Consider the following 15772-nt stretch of genomic DNA (forward strand, 5'->3'; position numbering starts at 1 on the left):
TACATCAAATAAAACTTTCTTGGAAAAGCATTGCAAGAATCAAACTCATTAATTTTGTTTTCACTAGAATCAAAGTGTAATGTTTTTCATTACATCAAATAAAATATTTTTGGAAACTCATTGCATCAAATAAAACTTTCTTGGAAAAACTTTACAAGAATCCATGTAATTATTTGTTTTACAAACAAATGTATTGGTTTCATTACATCGAATAAAATAATTTTGGAAACTCATTACATCAAATAAAACTTTCTTGGAAACCCTGTTCATGAAGTAGAAGGTTTTTGATGTTGTAAGTTCTGGCTTTAATATTTTCAGCTGATAAGGTGAACTTCATACAAACTTTGTGTTAAAAAAATCAAACTATGTCTCGTGAGTGTGTATTGGCGTGTATTGTGACTGCTCCATCATAATGTATGGAGCAAATGTATGGAGCAAATGTCCCCCTGAGGCACAAAGGGCTCAGAGGCACATTTGGCAGCCAGGGTTAGAGCTCAGAAACGTGGAGCCTGGGGGTTGGGGGCTAACAACACTGACTGGTAAAAGAATCTAACATCCAAGTGTTACATGGTGTTGCAGGTGACAAAAAGCCATAAACCATTGTTTAGAGGTTGTTGTGGAAGTTTTCCATTTAATAAAGCCTGCAGACAAGCGAAGAGCGGTAGCTAACATTCTTTAATCAAGACAAAGAACAGAAATCAAGCTTGGTGAGGGACTGCCATCGCTGGGGCAGACGGTGAGCATGGCTCTCAGTTAAATACCTCCTACAGGAACAAAAGGCAGTACACAGCTGTTTTCACACCTTTGGTCTTTCCCCCAAAGAAAGTTTCACACTCCCTTGCTATCTCTTACAGTGGAGAAAAGACAAAAAGACTCTTCCTGTGGAGTTGTCTGCTTCCCCCCCAACTTCCTTACCAGACCCCCACCGTGTGTCTAACTGTTTGAATGGAGTATGAGGCAGACATGCTAAAACAGTGACCTAAAAGCATTACCAATAAACAAAGTGATCAATACATAAATGAAAGAAATTCCTCTACAAGGTGATTGCCAGTTTTGTTGGGATTTTTAGAGACACAGAGAGTCACAGAGATCCTGTTCTGCATTACTTTAGAAAAATAAAGGGGGTTTCAGAGCTGTTTATATACGAAGCAGTGTTCATAGAAACATTGATCAAAAGTCGCCTTGAGGATTTTTGTGATTGGCTAAAATTGAATTGAATTGAATTGAATTGATCAACCCTGTTTTTGGCATTGAGTGTTACATTTGTGACAGTTTCAATAAAAGCCTGAAAATTCTTGCATTTATACTGGAGAGCAAAGAAAGATTAAATGCTACTTGTACTATGGAAAATCAGTTTCATAAAAGCTACATAAACAGAACTGAAGAAGACTGTGCTTGTAAAACTAGTGGTAACGTGTGAGAATTATAAGACTAATTAAGTTTTAAGACTGTTTCTGCTATCGATACAATTTGTGTTGTTAATCCTGAATGATTCACGGTGACAGCATCATAAGGTCATTTTACTACACACACACACACACACACACACACACACACTTGGAAAATCACATAGTTTGACCATAAAATCCCAGAATAATTAGTATTTGAGAATGTGGCAGCAACATCATTAAAGAAAAAATGTCTTTCCATGACACTTTCATTTAAAAATATAAAAATGTGAAGTTTTTTGTGTAAAACATTAAAACAAACAAAAAAACTTAATACCTTAAGAATCTCGTGATGAATTTTGTGAATATCTAGATCATTGGTGTTTGGATTTGAGGGTCTACAGGGCGAACACTGAGGCTGGGTATTAGAAATACAACATGGTAACATGAGACATGTTAACTGTGAGAACACGAACATTTAGTTTAACGTGTGGGAGGTAAATGCATCACAGAAGCTAAAAAGGAGTTGCTTGTGCCTACATTTGTTCAGATAAATTACATGAGATTTGTATAAGTTTGATGAATAATACAAAAAAAAAAAAGAGGTTAGTGAGATAGTTGAGATTATCTAAGTAAGAGTGTACTGGAACCTGAAATGTTAAAGTACACTTACTGATTGTACTTTTATTTGATGAGCTAATGTGAATGCTCTAAAAGCACACTGAGTGATGAAAAAGAAGCACACATTTGGAGAAACTGTGCTTGTCATACTGTGAAGTTTTCTGACAAAAGTGAATTGAAAACGTATGCTGTACAGCTTACTAAGGGGCTTTGTGATGGGCCATGTGCAATTACACAAAAGAACAAGTTTAAATTTCACCATAACACTGAGTAGAGAAAAGCCAGTTTGGAATTCTAATTGACATTACAACTGTTGCACATTACTGTAAAATCAGTGCTGTGATAGTTAGTTTAAGATCACAACCTGATTTAAAACACAGTCTAACATGAACATTGTTGTCCCTGAAAATAGGTCAGGATATTTTCTTTCGTTTCATTGGAACAGTAGAGTACCATAACAAAGAAATTAGTACACCTTTGTAAGAACAAATATCCCAGATATGGAGTTTTTCATGTTTTACATAAAGACATAGGGCTGCTAGTTTCCTAGTAGCAATTTCTCATTTAAACCTTGGTGACTTAAAGTTTAGCAGCAAGACACTTGTTTACTTTGTTCCATCAAACATTTCTTTCAGCCATCTGTGTTTATCAGAGCGATATGTGACTAATTTTTTATTGAATCACCAGAAAGTACACAAATACAGGATTAAATATTTTATTTATTTATCAAAGATACATAATTACACATTGATACAATGAACAAGGTGTGAATGAAAATTACACATGGTGTAAGAAAAACATTATAACATACAAATAAGTGTTTTATGATAATCTGACATAGTTTAAAAGCATAAGAATGAGTGTTTTTAAAAAGAACATGTTCTTTGATGATCACATTACATGTATCAAATTTTTTAAAGCATAACGTGGGGAGCAAAGTGTTCACAAAAAACAGTTTTAGAGGACTTACACACAATTACTTTTCCACAGTGCTTGTATGCCTCTTGCAAAACTACTCACCATAAGACACAATAACTCACGATTATCTAAGACCAGCCATGAAATGTCCGTGGCTTCATTACAATCATTTGTCCCCGCTGCTGCCCTCAGATCCAGTCTTGTGTACTGGGGTGGGGGGGGGGGGTTGGGGTAAAATGGCTCTTTTTGGTGGTTCATAAAAAATATCTCAAAAAGGCGATGTTGGTGAGGGGACCAGAAACACTGGGTTGCAGAGCAGTTGATAAGGACTTGTATATTTCTGGAGAGTCTGCAAAAGCTGTCTTGCTCGTTGTCCTGATTGGATATGTGGAGCCCGGCTCTGATATCTCACTGGTGGCAGCTAAAGATAGGCACGCCTTGGAGGCGGAGTTGGTCTCCGGCGCAATCTTTCAAACGAGCCTCACGGCATTTCAGGCAACCTCAGGCCGGAAACAACATCCGGTCACTCGCGGTCAAAATCCACGCAGAGCTGGTGTTTCGCAGGGATCAGGTTAACACATCTGGCTTAAATCAGAGTCTAAAAATATAAAGAAAAACAAAAAGAGTTTTAAAACATGCAAACTAGCAAAATATCAAAGGAGCATAACATGATACCTGATGAGGAAATGATAGGTGATGTAGACATGTAATGTATAAGCTTTCACGGGAGTTAAAGTCGAGCTTATATATATTTTTAAAGTGTATTGTACGTGGGATAGGCTCCAGCGCACCGCGCGAGCCTGAAAAAAGGATAAGCGGAAACGATTGGATGGACTGATGGTGTATTGTACGTGTTACAAACCATTGTGATATTTTTTTAAATGAAAGGATTGAAAGAATCGTAAAAAGGAAAGTACAAAAATGTAGTTAGAAAGCAAGAGTAACACTTACCGATTGATATGCACATAGGGAAAGTGAGGCGAGTTGTTGTTGATCCGTGGTTCACGGTTGTTGCGAGCTCGTCCCGCAGGCTCTTCTGCACTTCAGGCGTAGCGATGAGGCTCAAAACACCCCAGTCAGACGAAGTAAAGGCGATCCGCGGTGTTAGCGGGCCAAAACCTTAACCCGCTTTTAGCTGGTAGAAATAGATTTCTCTAAGGCTGAAAGCATAGCCCCAAAACCCACCGGTGTTGAGCCTGAATCTCTCCTCCAAAGGGATAGCAGATGCAGGTTGGACCCGGCAAAGATGCATTCGTCTGAGTTGCGCTGGCGTGGCAGAGGCTCTGTAGCTGGTTACGGGGGTCTGAGAGACCACAGTGTCACGGCCAGGCGGATCAGCTGCACGCTGATCAGCACTCTCTCTCTTCTTCTCTCCTCTTCTCTCTCGCCGGGGCGGAACTCACTGTGGGTTCACGCCCTCGGCCCACGCCCTCGGGAGATGAGACACCTGGGTCTCGTTAAGGTGATCAGCACTTAAGCCAGGAGGTGACTGCTGTTCGTCGCTGGATCGTTGTCTACCACGCGTTAGTGAAGCCAAGCTACAGCAAGTTAGAGTGTTTTCCTGTGTGCGTCGTACTTAACCCTGTCTCCCTGTCTACAGAGCTCCCTGGATTTTCCCCCCGTGTGATTCCCGTGTGGCAGTGTCGGAGTGTGAGCCTGTGATCGTGTGAGTGGATATTCTGAAGAACGCGTGCTTTCCCCTGGACTTCCTTGGAGACCCCTTCTCCCCTCACTCAGCTGTATATAGCACCCCCCCGCACATTCTTGTATATACACCTGGTGGATTGTAAATAAACCCTTCTTGTGAGCATCAGAACCGGAGTCCTGCGCTTGAGTCCTCCTCCAAACCGTAACACACAGTGAGGTTGGTAGGTCTGGTGGCCATGTTGTTTGTGAAAAAAGGAGAAAACTTGTTTTTCTGAGAGAGAAAAACAGTTAAATTTAGGCCTAAATGTTAAATTATTTAACCTGAGTGAGAGCCAGCTGTCCATGCTTCCGAAGTCAGATGGCTTGTGAGAGATCAAAGCAAGTCTTAACCTCTGCGGGAGATCATAAAAATCCGAGCTGAGTGCGATTGGCTAACCGGGTGTCTGAAAAAGTTTGACAAATTAAAAAGAGGGTTACTGTTTTTGTTTTTCTTGTACAATTAACTGTTAAGAGGGACAAGAAGAATGAAGCAGACCTACCGATTTGATCGAGATTATCCAAAAGCGAAGAATCAAACAGACTTATTTCAGAGTCTAAAAAGAAATAACAAGGAGTATTTTAAAAAACAGGAAATACAGTAAATATAAGCATTATATGAACAAGAGTAAGAAAAAAGAGGTACCTGAGGAGGACATGATCGCTGCTAGTGTACTCAAGCACTTTTAGCTCTGAGTGATAAACTGGAGCTTATATATATATATATATTTTAAAGTGTATTACAGGTGTTAGACTACCTATTTTCTGGATGGCTTTGAAAAGCTTTTTGAGAGAAAATGGTTTAAAAAAAAAAAAGAAAGCAAGAGTAACACTTACCGATTGATATGCACATAGGTAAAAGTGCCGCCAATTGTCGAAGTGGTCTGGAGACCGGGGTAATATTGTGGATTCGGTCTGAGTGGAGGTAGTTGTCCACGCGTCCGAAGTCAGACGGCTTGTGAGAGAGGACGCCAGTCTTAACCTGAGCGGGGGGATCGTGAAAATCCAAGCTGAGCGCGATTGGGTGAGCGAGGTGCGAATGGAGCCGCCCCTTTGTTATGTGATTGGCAGCGGGGCACCGGGGAGGCGGAGTGGATCTCCGGCGCAAATTTCAAAGGAAGACCCAGAATCATTAAGCAGTAGATGGTGGAGCGAACAAGAAGGAAAAAGATGCTGCTCTGGCAGCGGCTGCGGGATGGAGTGATAGCGAAAGGAGAACTTAGACTCTGAGTGGAATTTGGTTTCAGGATTTTGCCTCTGTTATCGAATATAAGGTTTTGGGGATAGGAGGTTGCCTATAGGTTATTTCTAGGGGTTTTTTGTTTTGCGTATTTTGGAGAGAAACCGCGGAGGTTTTTTTGTTTTGTTTTGTTTTTCAGGAGGATTGGCCGGTTATGTGCCTAGTGATAGGGCTGTTTTTTGAAGAAAAAAGACTAAGGATTTGGTTTCAGGATTTGCCCTGTTATCGAATATAAGGCTTGGGGATAGGAGGTTGCCTAGAGGTTATTTCTAGGGGTTTTGGAGAAAAACGCGGAGGGTTTTTGAGGAGTTTCTCCCTGCTTATTTGCCTAAGGATCGGTTGGGAGCCGCGGAGATCGCGAGTGTTTTTTTGTGACTCTGAGTTTGATTTTAAATTTCTTTGTTCGGATTAAACAAATGCATATAAATTGAAATAAAGTTTTCCCACAAGGGATGCACCCTGTATGTCTGGCCATACTGAACGTTACAAAAGCACAAGTTTAACTAAGCACATTTATACTGGTTTAACACATTTTAAATACACAAACACAGAGCCCCACAGAAGCACGGTCCCAGACACAGGCACGCGCACAATTGCGCCTAGACACACAGGCGCGCTCGTGCGCGCACTGTGCACTCATGCGCTGTCATGCGCTGACCCACCACCAGATGGCGTTTCTTTAGGGAAAAAAGGAAAAAGTTTTTTAATGGATTAAAAAATAAAAGAATGCTATTTGATATAAAAACTTTGTAAAATAATCAATTAGTTCTTTTTTGGGGGGAAGAAAAGCAATGAACTAGCATATTTTGGATGAATATCATAATTTTATGAAAATCATAATTTTTATGAATATCATATTTTTATGAATATCATAATTTAATTATTATCATAATTTAATTACTTCCTGAGCTCATGAATAATTCATTAGAACCTAACACTCAAAAAGCTCATGAATATTTTTGACAGAAGGGGTATAATATCCCTCTCTGACCTAAATTGGTTTGATGGGCCTGGGTAGGGATCTCAAAACTGCATTGTAGGTGGCTGACAATTGGTGTCATTAGCCACCCTTTCTGAAGTCCGGCATTTGGGTCCTACCTCTGCCTGCCACACAGCCATACATGTCAGTGTGTGTGTGTGTGTGTGTGTGTGTGTGTGTGTGCGTATGTGTGTCATTGGGGCAGTGCAGACTGTAGACTGTCCTCGCACAAATTCACACTTGTTGCAGACTCTGTCATGATGCTTTCTCTTGTTTCCCTCCTCCACTGCTATCTGGGCATCATCTATGTGTCTGTCTTTTTGCATTACAGTCAAAAAATAAATAAAGTCCAAGTTCCTAACAAGCTCACACTCTGATGGCCACAATTCTAAGTTTGTTTCTAAATCTTGTCATGGGTGAAATCCATCTTCTCCTTCGCAGTTTATTACAGGCAGAGTCAAAAAAAATATACCAAGGCTACAAACACATTGGGAAAAGTTGGTTGCAGGTTATGTTTCAACAAAATTTGTAGCATTGGACAAAAACATTGAACTGGGTCATTTCATCAGCTAACTTCTGATCTAAATCAGATGGGTATGAAACACACAGTCCAGCAACAAGGTCATATCTTGAGCCTCTATTTCTAGTAGAATCCCAAACTTTTCATCGGTGCTGCGGTGTGTAGCCAACCTGCTTTCAATGTCACTTTATGCTTTGTAGATTTTGTAGATCCTCTGTCAAGCGTTTGAATTTGGACACCCACATATCTTTGTCAGCTATGTCAGCCAGCTCCAGCTCCAGATCAGGCTGACTTACACCTGAAAATGCTGTCACATTTAACAGGGATGGATCGACGGTCAGGGGAGTGACGGGGAAGGATAATGTGGGTTTTTCCTCTCTGAACTGGTGGAATTATTTCCCAAATAATTGTGGTGATTGCTGACTGCAAATACTCTGAATTTATTACCTTGAGAGCTTGTTTGAACTTCCCTAAAGAGGGGAAGTGAAACAGTGTGCCTCTCTGTGAATCTCTGGCTAAAACTGTCAGTTTGCACTGAAATGCTAACACCTCCTCCAGCATGTGTAGCGCCGTGCCTCCTCTCCCCTGAAGAGTTGTATTCAGCTTGTTCAGGTTCGCTGTCATGTCCACCATGAAGTGCAGCTTTTCCATCCACTCTGGCTGTTCCAGCTCAGACAAGTTGAGCCCTTTGCTGCTCATGAAAGTTTTCACCTCTCCCAGACGTGCAGCAAAGCGTTTCAGCACCTCTCCTCTGGACAGCAGGACTCTGTTATACAGCAGGAGATCAGGGTAAATGCTCTCCACCTCATCCAGTAATGAACAGAACTGAACGGGATTTAAACCTTTTGCCATTATTTTATTGATGATATTTATGACCTCTGTGCATTCTGGAGGAAAGGTTTGCGCACACAATGCCTCTTGGTGCAGGATGCAGTGAAACGTCAGCAGCTTTCTATCCAGTGACTTCTGCAGCCAGGCCACAAAGCCCCTGTGCCCTCCAGTCATACTTGGTGCCCCATCAGTAGCCACTGACACTAGGTGGCTTGTTTTTATTTCTTTGACTCTTAAACAATCAAGCACAGCCTCACAGATGTCCTCCCCCATCGTGTCTGGCATTTTAGTGCTATCAGCTCACTCATTTCTTCCTGTGGTCAGCAGAGTTCACGTATTGCTAAAACAGCGCTATTTGTTCACTGTCACTTTTGTCTTTGGACTCATCACAGGTGATTGAGTACGCTGCAGCTGAACTGATGTCTTTAATTTGCTGTCTTGTGATATTTTCTGCCATTTTGATGGTTCTGTCTTTGATAGTCTTCGCAGAGAGAGGCAGCGCTCTGATTTTCTGCACAGAGATTGTGCACTCTGGTTTTTAAAGTCAGCGAATAGGTGTTCTGAAATCTTAATGAATGATTCCTTCATATATTCTCTGTCCGTGAACGGCTTCCCACGCCTGACTATTTCCTGAGCGGCCACAAAACTTGCATATGTAGTTGAATTTGCAGACTTCATCCACTTCTTGAATTGATTTTTCCACAGATCAGCCTTCCACATCAGTTCCAAAACGGCTTTTTTCTCTCTTCTCCCTCTGGATATTTTTCAGCAAAGGCTGTGTGTTTATTTGAACATTTGATCTTTTATTGTTAGCCAGCCTCTCTCCATAACATTAGGCATACTGGTAGGCCACTCTCGTCAGAAGTAAATGCAAATGAATCTGCCCAGGCATCATTAAATCTTCTATTTTCTTCAGATATTTTTCTTTTCTTACATTTCTCCATACTTGGCCTACCCGGGGTTGAAAGTCTCGATACATGCACGGCGTTTTGGCGGGTACACCGGCTTCCATGTTATGCGATGCTTATTTTGAACAACGAAAATAATAAAATATTATTTTATTTTAATATTTCAAGATCACAATAATCTTCCAATTTAGTTCTACAATTTAAAAGAAGAACTACCGCAAATAAAATACACTTCAAATAAATACTTATCATTTATTGTCCCAAGCCATGTGGAGCTGCAGTATAAGGATGAAAGAGCCACATGCGACTCCTGGTCTATACAGACAGTAATCCCCTCACATATGTGATGAGTACTGCAACGCTGAATGCAGTAGGCCACCGCTGGGTAGGTGAGCTGGCAGATTTCAGGTTTGATGTCAAATAAAGGCCGGGGAAGGTGAACACTGATGCAGACTCATTCTCTTGGTTTCCACTTGACATTGACACCTCCCTCACAAAGTGTACTGAAGAGCTGACGAGAGAGGCCATTCAGGCTACATGGGAGGGTTGTGAGTCTGCAAAGAGACAAGATGCTGCATATGTCACTGCCCTGTGCCTAACATGCCCAGCCAGAGACACCTGTGAACATGTCACCATTGCAGCCTGTCACAGTGACCTGGTAAAATCCCAAAGGAAGGATGCAACTATCAGTTAACTTATCAAACTGAAAGAAACAAAATCAGCAATAACTAATGATGGCAGAAGGAGAGCCAGTGGCTCTGTGAGAAAGCTTATGCACGAGTGGGGAAAGCTTCATATGGAAAATCAGCTGCAACATCGTACAGCAGCTCAGAGAAAGCAGCTTGTGCTGCCAGCGCAATATCATCTCCTAGTGCTTAAACATCTCCATGATGGGTCACGCAGGGCAGAGAGGGTCATTCACTTGGCACGGGACCGTTTCTACTGGCCTCTTATGAACAGGGACATTGAGGCATATGTGACCAGAAAACGCCCCTTTCATTAAGCAAAAGAAATCAGTCAAACACATCAGAGCCCCAATGGGATGATGCCTCTCCACATCTGCACCACTCGAACTTGTGTCCATAGACTATATGGGGGGGGGCTACGACTACATTTTGGTAGTCATTGACCACTTCACCAGGTTTGCTCAGGCGTACCCCACAAAAAACAAGTCTGGCAGAACAGCTGCAGAAAAGATTTTTAATGACTTCATCCCCCAGTTTGGATTTCCAAGATGGCTACACCACGACCAAGGGCGGGAATTTGAAAATGACTTATTTACAACCCTACGACACCTGGCTGCAGCTGCTCACTCAAGGACAACACCATACCATCCAAATGGCAACCCAGCTGAGCGATTTCATTGGACATTTCTTCAAATGCTAAGGACACTGGAGGAGAAGGCAAAGAGCAGCTGGAAAGAGCATCTGCCTCAGATAGTACATGCATACAACTGCACCAGGCACGAGGCAACAGGCTTTTCACCCCACTGCCTCATGTTGGGTCGACACCCCCATCTCCTAGTAGACTTAATTTTTGGCCTGTTAGCCAGAGATCGGACTGAAACACCTCAGAGCAATGCTAAAAAGTGGGCTTTGTGGATGGAGGAGGCTTACCGTATTGCAGCTGAGAACAGCCAGCACTCTAGTGCAAGGCGTAAGAAGAACTATATCATCAGACACAGAACACAGTCACTCTCCAACCTGGTGAGACAGTGTCCTGGTCTGTAACATGAGTGAGAGGGGAGGACCTGGAAAACTGAGACCTTGCTGGGAGTCAAACAACAAGTGAGTGACAGTCCCATTTACAAAATGTGTTCAGAGACGTAATGTGTTTACTTCATAGAAATCTCCTACACCTCGTGAATGACCTACCTGTTGACCACTGGGGGACCACTTCCACGTAGAGGGAACCAAAAGAAAAGAAGTCATCATGTTGGGAGACGTGACTGGATGGAGACACCTGAAAGCAGTGACTGTGAAAACTCTGAAACAGCCAGAGTACAGTAGTGGCTTAGAGTATCACCACAAGCTCAGCATCTAACAGTGAATCTGGACCAACATATCACACAAGTAGTTTGGTGTTTAAGTGACTCAGAGGATCAAGGACAGGAGCAGTGAGAAAGGTTATCCTCTCATCACGGTGAATTGTGTGCGCCTTATACAACAGGACAGCAGGAGAGAGCTGGACCATTTTTTGTGCCCAGGTATTTTGTGCAGGTGAAGCAATGAAAAACTCACAACTGCATTTCTTAGTATGACAGGACAGGATGATGACACTGAGGCGCTTAAGAGAAGAAATCCAGACCCTTTCACTTTCAAGGAAATTGTGACACATTAGTAGAAAAAAATAATCATTAATAAATCAATATCAGTGACATAAACACACAGGAGATGCAGGATGAGTTATCCAGATTCATTTAATAATCAACCAATAAATTTAGATTGTCCAATTAATGTTGCTACTAATTCCCTGATTGATACATTTCTTTACATTTGCCCATTTGTTTGTTAAATTGATTCATAAATAATTAATTGATCAAATTAAACTCCAATTCCTGCTAGCTTTGGCAAAGCTGAGCATGTTCGGTCTGTTGTGTATACAGTTGTGTATCTAAATACAGACTGAAGTGGCAAAGTGCGCAAAAGCAAATTTTGTACCACTGACAAAACATTAGGCCACAACTGTATTCATAACTCAGGCTAATAGTAGCAACAGTTTTTAACCCAGCACAAGCTCTCTAAGAAGACGAGGAAAAACTCCTCAAAAACTTGAGAAGAAACCTCGGGAAAGGCAATTCAGAGAGAGATCCCCTTTCCACGGATTGCTGGGGGTGGGTGGGAAATGTATGGAAAATACAATGGCAACAAGACTAAAGACCGGGTGGAAGTTCCACTGCGATCTCATGGTCCACTTGCTCTTGTGGGGTGCTTCCAGAGGGGCGGGCCCTGTAAAAATGATAGAAATGATAAAAACATGGACAGCTATGTGCCATAGCTTTTGAATGTGACCGAATACTTCTTTGTTAGAGCTCCTGCTCTGTAACCCTGTTTTACTTGGCATCAGTACGTCATTTGAGCCAGGGATGATTCTGAACTTCCTCTAGGGTGAGACGGTCTTCATGGCTCTGACAGTAACAACCCAACAGAAAACACTTGCAATCTGTTCAGAAATACAAAAGTGGGGTTCGAGTTTATCACGTTGGTGTTTATATAAGTGTGCATTAGCGATACAGATAAAGACAGATAACACAGAAAACAGAATTTTCAAGCCTTGTAATGCGACAGGTTAAAGAATTAACATTCAGCTTACCCTCTGAAATGTCAGTACGCATCTCAGATGTGTTGTTGTCATCAGGGATGATGTGACGTACCAGCCAATCCATCACCGTACCCAGCTGCAAAACTGTGACGCAGTCTGCTGTGGTGGCATTAAAGTCCTGCCAGTTTGGAGCAGGTGATTTGGTCCCTAAAATCCAGAGAGAAATTATTCATGGTAAGGAATTCATGTGGACACTAAGCGTGTGGGCACTAAGCGTGTGGGCACTAAGCGCGTGGACACTAAGCATGTGGGGACTAAGCATGTGGGCAGGCAAGGACATTTAAACAGTGAGGCTGACGACCTACCATTTCTTCGTGTGATTGCTTCTGGTGTAAAAGTGACTCCAATGCCAAAATCGATGAATCTGACACATTGAAATGCTGGATGATCAGGCGATGTGTCACACACAATATTGTCTGGCTTAATGTCTCGATGGAAGACACCCTTGGATTGCATTTCAGCGGCTGCATGTACCAGCTGTCTCATTATGACCTGACAGACAAATGAAAAATACGTTCAAATAATCAGATTTACATTATCCATTAAGGACTGCCATATATGTTATCTTGCCACTCGCTGACCTTAACCTCCCTCTCGTGCACAAAGGTTCTTCTGTTTGCCAGGTAGGCTTCCAAGTCTATGTTTTCTTTTGGCCTTTCAAAGACCATAATGAGTTCGTCTTCCAAGTCATACCAGTCGATTAAAATGGGGGTCACATTGCTGCTTGTAGCCTCTGGTCCTGCCCCCACTTTTATTAGCAATGCCACCTCCTTGGGAATCTTGGTCATTTCACCATTAAGAAGCTTGAGAAACAGAACATCAAGGTCAGTGTTCAAACATTAGGCTGTTTGAGGTACATGTTGGGGGAAAACAACAGAAAAAGACAAACATTTCTTACCACTGGTAGGTAGCTGACTAAAACATGAGCAACATGCTTAATCACCACCTGCATTACAGAGAAAATGTGTTTTAGAAAAAAGAGAACAGGAGGAACTCGAAGAATTGTAAAGTGCACACATAAGAAGCCATACTGGGAAATTGTCTTCTCTGCGTTTTCCAAAGAAGACAGTCCCAAAGCCTCCTTCACCCAGCTTATCCTGCTCTTTGTATTTTTCTTCAAAGTCCTCTACAGAGAGACAAAACAAACACAGGGGTTGTGATTAGTTGTATGTAGGAAAGCTGTCATTGCCTCAATTTACACATTCATACAGGCTTTGTTAGAAGCTTCCTGGTGATTAGCAGATGGATACCAGCTAAACTCTGAGAGCTTGGGAAAGAGGCTCTATCACTGCAGGTGTGGTGTGTACTTCTTACCTATACTGTGACTTTTGTATGCGCTGGGCAAAGGTGTATCTGCCTCAAAGACGGAGCAGCTGGCCTCCTCCTGTGAGCTTGATGTCTTGCTCTTTTTACTGCGTGGTTGTTTTGTTCCATCGCTGCTTGACTTTCGTTTGCTGCTCTTCTTTCTGAAAGCAGCTGGAAAACCAAAAACCAATTAGACCTCTGAACTCCACACAGGCCTACAGATGATCAATAACTAGAAAACAAAACATAATCTCTCTGAATGTCTCACTTACACTTCTCCAAGACAAGATGGCTGAGGCCTGGGGTTGGACTTTTGCTGTCCTTGCTTCTTTTGGAAGCTTTTTCCAGTCTTTCTGTGGCACAATCTTTTCGTTTGGAGCTCTTGATTCGCCCATCTGACGTCCTGTCCTCTATCCTGAGGAACCAGGGCTCAGTGTGGCGGTCTGCAGTTTGTACAAAGATCACTTGGTTACTACTGAATCAAAACACCTGAAGGAAAAGCCCCAAATTAAGATGAATTTAACAGGTAAAGGAGACTTTACTCACCTAGATATTTACGCACACCCACAGCACGTGGTGTGGTAAAGGTCAGCCAAGATTTTGATGACATGTCAGGAACTGGTTCAAAATTGTACTCTTTGTACTAAACTCACTTGAACTCTGACTTTGTATGCAGTTAGAACTATCACAAGACATTAAAACAAAACATGGGCATCGATGACATCACAGGAATCTAACATTCTAATCTATGCAAACTGTCTCCAAGGCTACAGAATATCAGATTAAATCATAACTAAGGAGTAAAAAGCAGCATCAGTCTTAGGGTGTACGTTACATGTTTGCCACTTTGGATGAGTGAGTGCAATACTTCATCGGCCTGTGTTGTAGCAACCTGTTGAACCTGCTGAGAAACTTTTCTTTGTCCACTCTGCCCCAAACTTCACATGCTCCATAAAAGTCGAGGCCTAGAGACCTCTGCATAGTTATTGCAATTAGCATTAGGTTATCAGTGTCATCTGATATCCATGACATTTACAGTACAGTACTCACACATGACATAGGAGGGAATAAATATGAACTTTTTGACATAAATTTGATCATATGAAATTGGATTTTTTTAAACTATGAAATAATGTAACTTTTTCCTTCCGTCATACTTCAGAAATATAATATCCTAAGTTTTGAACACTTTAAAACATTGAAGTTTGCTCGTTGTATTTATAAGATCCAACATGGACGTGCTCCACAATCATTGATCAGTCATGTTAAAATCCATTATCAGTGGAAAACAAACCTGATCCTCTACTAGAGGTGATTGTGCAATACCTTTTAGACATAACGCTCAGCAAACAGTTATTATCAGTTACAGGTAGTGAGATTTGGAGTGATATTCCAGCTGTAATAAGAGAATGTACTACCTTCAACACATTTAAAACTCATCTCAAACAATGGCTAAAGAGGAATTTGATTAGTGATTATTAATTTTATATTAATATGTGTTATCTTTATTGTTGTATGTTTTATATTTATTGTTTTATTGTACTATGACATTTCATGTTGTAATTTTATGTTTTTGTGGTCTGGACTAGATCGTTCTACATTGTCTGATGGTGTGTTAAATTTCGTGTTTATAGATTTTGTCTGACCTGCCAGGGGCGACAGATGAAGGGTAGCCTTTTGGCTAACTGGCATATTTACACTGATGTATTCATTAACATGCACTGTCACCTTTAAAGAAATAAGGAAATTGATTCAATGTAAATTTAAACACACACTGACTTATTGCTGAAAATACTCAATTGCGGAAATGTGAATCTGTGGCTAAAGATTACTGCTGTTGTACCATTAAACCAGTCCCAAATCAAATACGCAGATCCGTCTGCTGAGGCAACACCTTGCAGACCTTTTTTTTTAACTAACATTTGTGTTTGTGTTTTTGGTCATATAGTCTAAATGATTTTTTCTAGTCTTTCTGTGGCACAATCTTTTCGTTTGCAGCTCACAATGGAGCGGTTCACAACCAAGTGTGACGCGTCAGGAATTAGAATCAGCACCTCC

General features: G+C 41.5%; 1 protein-coding gene and 1 long non-coding RNA gene across 3 annotated transcripts; both read right to left on the reverse strand.

Annotated features, from left to right (window-relative positions):
• Positions 1-3161: 3161 nt before the first annotated feature.
• LOC109200653 (uncharacterized) lies at positions 3162-5178 on the reverse strand. The gene is made up of 3 exons (XR_002060811.2): positions 5114-5178; positions 3879-5017; positions 3162-3525 (listed from the first exon to the last, which is right to left on the reverse strand). It is a non-coding gene; the product is annotated as an uncharacterized LOC109200653 (long non-coding RNA).
• Positions 5179-11489: 6311 nt separating this feature from the next.
• Positions 11490-14793, reverse strand: LOC109200654 (serine/threonine-protein kinase pim-1-like). Of its 2 annotated transcripts, XM_019356223.2 has the most exons (10): positions 14261-14793; positions 13987-14157; positions 13724-13885; positions 13441-13535; positions 13308-13355; positions 12991-13212; positions 12715-12901; positions 12401-12556; positions 12145-12250; positions 11490-12036 (listed from the first exon to the last, which is right to left on the reverse strand). In XM_019356223.2, the coding sequence occupies exons 1-9, from the start codon at positions 14322-14324 to the stop codon at positions 12159-12161; spliced, it is 1197 nt and encodes a 398-aa protein (XP_019211768.1). In that variant the 5' UTR covers positions 14325-14793; the 3' UTR covers positions 11490-12036; positions 12145-12158. The 2 variants fall into 2 exon arrangements, with proteins under 2 accessions (XP_019211768.1, XP_025760550.1); XM_025904765.1 differs by having other exon boundaries at positions 11490-12250; positions 14261-14792.
• Positions 14794-15772: the final 979 nt, after the last annotated feature.

Source organism: Oreochromis niloticus, unplaced genomic scaffold, assembly GCF_001858045.2.
Source record: "Oreochromis niloticus isolate F11D_XX unplaced genomic scaffold, O_niloticus_UMD_NMBU tig00006810_pilon, whole genome shotgun sequence".
Classification (NCBI taxonomy): Eukaryota; Metazoa; Chordata; class Actinopteri; order Cichliformes; family Cichlidae; genus Oreochromis; species Oreochromis niloticus.

Excerpts from the sequence above, each read along its gene's own strand:
- LOC109200654 (XM_019356223.2), bottom strand. The coding sequence starts at position 14,324 with ATGTCATCAAAATCTTGGCTGACCTTTACCACACCACGTGCTGTGGGT. Across the intron at positions 13,886-13,986 it reads CCATCTTGTCTTGGAGAAGT|CTGCTTTCAGAAAGAAGAGC; the intron begins GTAAGTGAGACA and ends TTGGTTTTCCAG. Across the intron at positions 12,557-12,714 it reads AGCAATCACACGAAGAAATG|GGACCAAATCACCTGCTCCA; the intron begins GTAGGTCGTCAG and ends TCTGGATTTTAG.